The 7,407-nt window shown below is 51.5% G+C and overlaps 1 protein-coding gene across 1 annotated transcript; it reads left to right on the top strand.

Annotated features, from left to right (window-relative positions):
* Positions 1-1,008: 1,008 nt before the first annotated feature.
* Positions 1,009-2,832, top strand: RAB9B (RAB9B, member RAS oncogene family). Its single transcript, XM_009879067.1, has 2 exons — positions 1,009-1,072; positions 1,935-2,832. Exon 2 carries the CDS (start codon positions 1,970-1,972, stop codon positions 2,573-2,575), a length of 606 nt encoding a protein of 201 aa, XP_009877369.1. The 5' UTR covers positions 1,009-1,072; positions 1,935-1,969; the 3' UTR covers positions 2,576-2,832.
* The last annotated feature ends 4,575 nt before the right edge of the window (positions 2,833-7,407 follow it).

Raw genomic sequence — 7,407 nt, 5'->3', positions numbered from 1 at the left:
CGCGAGTCGAGGTTCGCCTCTGAAGTAGGTTGCAAAAATAAAAAAGGGGTGAAGCGGTGAGCCGGCAGGCTCTGGGTCAGCCCGGCTTCACCCATTAGTCATTGCTATAAAAGTTAACCCGCCTCGAAACGGAAAGTCCGTGTCAGGCCTGGTGGTTTGTGTCAGGGTGGGCTTTGGGGCCAGGGGCCACCTTAAACCTCCCCCTCAGCAGGGCTTTGGAAAAGGAGGAGCTGTGGAAAAGGATTTCCAGCGCCTCACCCTGCTCAAAGGAGAGTTTGGCGAAGCCACCCTCAGCCCCAGGGAGCTCGGCTGCAGTTCCTGTTTGTCTCTGGTGACATTTGCATCTTTGTTCTTCGCTCTAGAACCTCTGGCTCGCTTGGATGCTTCTCAGACGTCCCACGGCCCGTCAGGTTGGTTGGGCTGCGCTCGGTGCGGGGTGGTTGTGCCCAGGGGAAGCGAAAGCGGCGGAGCCTTTCGTTGGCTTCTGTGCTTTCCACCGAAACTAACCTGAAGCAGAAGTTTCTCATTTTGGCTTTGTGGTAAGCACCAGTTGAAAGAGCCGCAAAAAAGAACGGAAACAAAGTTTCTGGGGTCTGCCACGTTCAATGCACGAGGGGGATTTTGGCTTGGAGGGATGAGGAGCACTGATCTGAGCAGCCTGGAATGCTCCTGTGTCAGTTGTTTGGAGGTTTGTCTGGTGGTGTCATCGCTGAGCAGCACCGCTGTGTCCACACCCTCCCCAGGAATGCTGGGAGCAGGTGTAAGCAAGCCAGATCTTGTGTCTTCATACCAGGATCTTGCCAGCTGGCTCGCTCTTCTGGTTAGCAGATCCAGGTACATGATCAGTGCTCAGATCAGATTCCAGAGTGTGTAGGTAGGCAGGCCAAGCCGATCAAAGCTGTCAACATCCTCTGATTGAAGGCAGACGCGGGTTATGCAGCCTGCATGCTCATGCCAGAGCGCCTTCAGTTTAATCTGGTTTTATTTTGGTTTGCTTTCTAGTGACTGTTATGCTGGAGGAAGGTGTTCCCTGGGCAGTCCTGGAGACAGAAGCGCCGAATTTCTAGAGCAGGTACAGTACAGACAGCAGCCAAACAAACCTTTTACTCTGTGTCAGGCCTTTACGTTTGCTGGCAGAATGTCCCTCAGAGGAGAGAGAAGGACTGATTGGCTCTTGGCCTTTCTCTTGCGACTGCTGACTAAGGAACCTGTGGTGTTGGGGTTGTTGCAACACGAGCTTGCGCCCGTGCCCCAGCAAACTGGCCTGTGAGAAGCATTGCCAGAAAAGAGCAGCCGATAAGCTGCGTCTCTGTGCCTGGGAAACCCCTTCTGGGCCGTAGAGATCACGCGCAGGAAACAAGCACCAGCTCCGCTTTTGAGGTGAGTCAGTGTCCTTGGGGTGATTAAGAGCTGTTTTTCCAGATCACTTGTGTCGGTGTTAGGTCCGTACATCTTTTACATCCTTCCAGGAGACTCAGACAGGAGAAATTATTTAGCCAGTGATTGTGAAGCGGAAAGGAAGGCCTGGTGATGGTGATCCCTGGTGATTTTGCTGTTTAGCCAGAGGATACTGGCCAGAAGAGATGTTTAACTAGTGATGGTACTTTTGGAAAAACTGGACGAGCTTTCAGATACAGAGTTTTCACTAAAATTGCTGTAATCTGTACTAAACTTTGGACTGTTGTTCTCACCTTGCACTTAACAGCAGTGAACTGCTGCTTCCGTTTTGGACTTGGTGGAGGACTTTTGTGCCTGAAAGCTTGTCCAATTTTCCAGTTCCCAGCTCTAATCTTTCTAATAAGAGCGATTACCTCCTATATACAAAACCTGTTCAGAATTGGGGATGGAAGTACCACGTTCTGTTCTTCCTTGTGCAGCTTTCTGCAGAATCCACAGGTCAAATAGCTGTTTTGTGCTGTTTCTGAACCCTGCAGATTGCCTTGGTGCCGCTCCCCTCCGTCCCGCTGCGATGAGTGGGAAGTCTTTGCTCTTAAAGGTCATTCTCCTTGGGGATGGTGGAGTTGGGAAAAGTTCCCTCATGAACCGATATGTCACCAACAAGTTCGACTCGCAGGCTTTCCACACCATCGGTGTGGAGTTCTTAAACCGGGACTTGGAGGTGGACGGACGTTTTGTGACCCTCCAGATTTGGGACACTGCGGGGCAGGAGAGATTTAAGAGCCTGCGAACCCCCTTTTACAGGGGAGCAGATTGCTGCCTGCTGACCTTCAGCGTGGATGACCGGCAGAGCTTTGAGAACCTCAGTAACTGGCAGAAGGAGTTTGTCTATTATGCTGATGTGAAGGACCCTGAACACTTCCCATTTGTAGTCCTGGGCAACAAGATAGATAAACTGGAGAGACAGGTGAGCACAGAGGAGGCCCAGACCTGGTGCATGGAAAACGGGAACTACCCGTACCTGGAGACCAGCGCCAAGGATGACACCAACGTGACCGTGGCGTTTGAGGAGGCCGTGCGGCAGGTGCTGGCAGTGGAGGAGCAGCTGGAGCACTGCATGCTGGGCCACACCATCGACCTGCATTCCAGCTCCAAATCGGGGTCTTCCTGCTGTTGAGAGCGGCTGCCGCTTCGTCGAGCCAGCGGCTGGATCAGCACGGGCGGCTCTGAGGCGATCTGAGGGCGAGTGGCCACAAGGACAGTAGGTGGTTTGCTCACCGGGGAGTTGCAGCCTCAGTGTCTGAATGCTGGCTGGAGTTTTTGGGCACAGAACATGTATCTGCAGGAGAGAGCTGTTAAAAGAGCATGTGAGCGTAGTCCTGCTTCCTTCTCTGCCTGTTTTAGCAGGTTTAAAGGACGACGTTGAAGTCCTTTAAATTCACTTCAAGACAGTAGTGATCTGATCTGTACTGAGAATGCCCGCGGAACAAAGCTGAGAGTGCTCTAGACACTCTTGGAATTGTTTTAGTCCTGAACTCAAAAAACAAACCAAAACCCTAGACCCTTACTGCCAAAGGAAAGTCTGCTCAGCACACTGAACAAAACCCGTTGTAGAGACTCTAACCCATGCGACTGTGAATGCCAAGTACTAGGAATGGCTGGGATGTGTGTATCTGTTGTTTGGGGTAAGTTCACTGTGTCCTGAGACTGGATTGTGCTGAGAATTGTTAGAGCTGTGATCGAAAGCAACGTACAAAGGAGAGATGAACCTGTGTTTGAACGTGGCAGCGTAGCTTCTTCGTAGCTGCCTGTTTCCAGTCTGGTTTTCCTCCCCTCTAACTTTGTCTTGTGCGAGTGTTATTTTGTGGAGAGACCATCTGCTTCTCGTTTAATACATGTTTCCTTGTCTCTTGTGGAGGCTCAACACTGCATCTCGCTTCTCATACCTTGAAGCCCTGGATGAAAAATACCCACTGTGGACGCTCACCGGGTCACATCCAAAGGTTTAAAGTTACTCAGGAGTTCAGGAGATGCAGAGTGTGAAACTCCAGCTGGTTTCTGTCCTGATTAATCACCACGTCTGGATGATATGTACTAGCAGACCGCGTACTGGGAGAGTGGGATGTCTCCTAGGTGTGCTGGGATGTCTCCTAGGTGTGCTGGGATGTCTCCTAGGTGTGCTGGGATGTCTCCTAGGTGTGCGGGTGGCTGAGGGAGTCACGCGTGGTCAGCTGTGAAATCCACTCAGTGTGTGGGGCCAGTGACCACCGTTAACCAGTGGATCAGTGTCTTCGTTTCCTTTAGCACCGTGTGGATGCTGCACCACAGAGCCATTCCCTTTATTACCTGTTGCTGCTAAGCACACTTAACTTGTGCTGTTGTCCTGACCCTTACTCCCTAACAGGGAATCCAGTATGTTTTACCTGTAATTCATCTTACAGACTTCACTGGTGGAGGACGTCCACTCAGTTAACTGGCCTTTGCTAGTGAGAGAGCTGCTCTGGTTCCACCTCTGCCCAAGGTGGCTGATAAATGAGACGGGGGGCAAGGAGCCTTCTAGAAAAGGATGCCAGGCTTTGCTGATTTCAGCTCCCACCCCATGCCAGGCGTTAGTTCCAGGTTAGCTGCATAGAAAAGAGTGCTTGCTGTGGTTGTCTTTTATCATTTTAACCTCGTGTCCCTCCGCTTCCATGCAAGCGTTTGTCCAAAACTATGACTTTGCCCATAAGCACACAGGAGCCTGCCCCTGGCAGAGCTTCCCCGAGTACGTATCCGCCAGCTGCTGAATGTGATTCCCACTGTGACTGAGCTACCGGGTGGTAAATTTTGGAGCTCAAATCGAGCAGCCTCACTTTACGCTGCGCTTTAGAGCAGGGTGGGCTCTGCCTTGGTGCTGGCTGGCAGCAGCTAATCCCTGTCGCTGAGCAGCCTCTGAGCACACAGGGAGCCTCCTCTGGGGGAACTCAGGGTGATCCTGCCCTTCTCTGCAGGGCAGCCGTCTGTGGAAGGGACTGAAACTTTAATGCAAAGTGCTTTAAAGGGATCTGATCTCTAAACAGGGCTGAGCACTCCTGTTCGCAGGGATGGAGTGATCGCAGTCTGGAAAACCGCGTCCCTTGAGATACAGGAGAAGGCTCTGCCTCTGTAGATGCAACAGATTTTTGTAGGATATTAAAGTTACTGTTGATTTACCAGTCTGACCTCCCCAGGTCTCTCGATTTTTCTTCGGTTTAATGCTGCTTGATATTTCCTTCAAGATTCCAGCCTGTGACCAGTGGTTCTGATTTACATCTCTGAACAGACAAACTCCCCCAGCACCTGGTTTGTGCGGAGGCCCAAGGGTCAGGACAGGCTCAGGCCCTTGTGCCCTGGCTGGCCTTGCAGGTGAAACTGCTGATGGGATCTCTGTGAGGTGCCTGGCACCTCCAGGGTGCAAGAGGCCCGGGTGCAGCGTGTTCTTTGCAGTACTGTGAGTGTACGTTTCAATTCTGAGAGCTGAAGCTTAAGAGCCTCGTTGTGCACAGGCACAGACTTAAAAAAACCCCACGGTATTTTATTAGGCTCACATGTTTTAAACACTAATTTAAACCCAGTACAGTTTAATATGTTGAAATGGTTTCATTTGTTTTAAACGATACGCACAATTTCCAAAGGAGCCAGGATTTTGAACTCTTTGTTGCAAAGTTCGGTGCCAACAGCCGTCCCCTCCCTGTGTCAGCTCATGCTGCCGCTGTTGTTGCTATTGCTGCGGAACTGGAACTGTAAAACCGAGATTCTACCTTTATTTAAGCAAATAAAACATGGATGTATTCAAGTGAAGTGGCTGCCGCCTTGGTTTATCAAAGTTTAAGTTGGCTCCAGTTCTTCGGGGGGATGTGGAACTGGGTTGGTTACAGCATCTGGCAGAGAGAAGTCACTGAGGGATCAAAGCAGCTGGTTATTGCTGGATGCACTTAGCCCAACCAGTAACTGCAGGAGTATAACTTATTAACCAGCTGAATCCAATGGTGAGTTTTTTATTTCAAGAGTGCGTCAGAAAAAGCTTCTGTAACTGAAATATTCCACATCGCTTCCTTCTGTCACTATGTTTTAATTTTCAGGCAGGGCTCTCAGCAGCAAGCGGAGCACTCGCCTTTGATTTCTTCCTGCAGTCTTGGAACCAGTGCCCCTCAGCCTCCGGGGAGTTGTTTGATTTGATTTCCGTAGGATGCTGAGACAGAAATCAGCATATGGGGACTGTTCTCTTCCTCTGTCCTGCCAGGATGGTCGTTTATTTTGGGAGCTTTCTCTGTGTTTGCAGGGTCCAGGCCTGCTGTTTCTATTGGCAGAACCTTTTAGTTTATTTACCTCCTATGTCTGCTTGCCTATCCATGCTTCCAGAGGCAACCTAGGGTTTAAGTCCTTGGAAATCCTGCTTTTTGAATGTGGGCTGGGATATCTGGGAGCCTTCAGCATCTTCAGCCATTTCAAAATAGCTGAAAACAGCCAGCGTGGCCTGGTGGGAGATGGTCCCATCCTTGGAGGAGTCGTAGTAGTTGGGTGAGGGGTTTTTGCAGACTGGGGAGAGGGTGGATCACTGGAGGGCAAAGAAGTGTCTCCAAAGGAAAGCAGCGAGTCGCTGCCATGTGGAAGGGATGCTCTAGCATGTACTTGTGAAGGAGGAATGGTGGCGAGTCTCCGGGTCTCATCCATCCCTCTCTCCCACCGCTGTTTTGAGGATTTGGCTGCAGCTGTAAGGCCGTGGAGCTGCTTGCAGGCTGAGGAAGCTGAAATCTTCTCAAAACCTCTAGAGAAGCCCCAAATGGCTGCAAATGCCCCGGGCTTATTCTCTGAGTGGTGGAGGCTGCTCACACACCTTTTGTTTCCCAGTTGTAGCTCCTCCCTAGCTCTTGTTTCCTCACCGTAGAGCTCTAAGGAGGTTTATGGGAACATGATCTCTGGGGACCATGTGTTCTTGCCTGGATTTGAGGATGAACGAAAGTATATAGTCTAAAAAATGCCATTTTAAGAGTCTCTGAACCCCACTCCAGGCTCAAGTTCTTCACAGAGAGCTCCTTGAAGCTCTGGTGCCAGGCGCGGTGGCATTGCTTCGCTCTGGAGCGAGGAGCCCTCTCTGGTCTACCAAGGTGGGAGGCGATACCTGAAGGTCTCAGGTGAGTCAGAATCCCTCGGGTGGGAGACCAGAGCCTGGGACAACCCATGAAGTCAGGGAAACGGTGGGTGACCTGCTGAGGTGATTATTCAGGCAAAAGTGATCTGGGGTGGACAGAGATATCCCTTGACTCCAGGGCTTGCACAGCTGGTGGAGCAGCTCTTTTGTCGTGGTTTCAAGGTGTCCTTTAGGGGCTGGAACATGTGGCCTCCTGCAGATGCAGGACTCCCTCTGAGTACAGCATCTGACTGCGCCTGCCTTTGTGGCTTTGGAGGAATTAGCTGTGTAGTTAGGGGCTGCGAATGGCAGCGTCTGGATGTTTAGGGGAGCTTTTATTATTTGCTGCTCCCATGCAGGGCAGCCCAGTGTAAATGAAGGCACCGGAGAAGGGAGGTGGTAGTTATGTAGTTATTTTTTAATGATGCGTGGCTGGCAGGCTGGCTTTGCTTTGGAAGCTCCCAGGGCACCCTGAGCACAGAATCACAGAATGTTCGGGCTCGGAAAGGGACCTCTAGAGAGCATCTAATCCAAGCGCCCTGCCAGAGCAGGATCACCTAAGAGAGCAGATCCCACAGGAACACGTCCAGGTGGGGTTTGAAAGTCTCCAGAGACTCCACAACCTCTCTGGGCAGCCTGTGCCAGCGCTCCCTTGCCCTCACAGGAGAGAAGTGTTTCCTTATTTTGGGGTTGAAGCGCAAAGCAGGAGATTGTGCCTTTGCAGGCACGGCTTTCTGGGAGAAGGGGATAACCTTTAAAGGTCCCTTCCAATCCAAAGCATTCGACGATTCTGTGCTGCTCCCGGGCTGCGGCCGCGGGGAGGAGCCGGAGGACCGGCGAAGGACCGGCCGGGGGGGGCA

Source organism: Apaloderma vittatum, unplaced genomic scaffold, assembly GCF_000703405.1.
Source record: "Apaloderma vittatum isolate BGI_N311 unplaced genomic scaffold, ASM70340v1 scaffold25961, whole genome shotgun sequence".
In the NCBI taxonomy this organism is placed as follows: domain Eukaryota; kingdom Metazoa; phylum Chordata; class Aves; order Trogoniformes; family Trogonidae; genus Apaloderma; species Apaloderma vittatum.
Note: the sequence above shows the minus strand (reverse complement) of the source record. Positions and strands in the feature narration are given on the sequence as shown.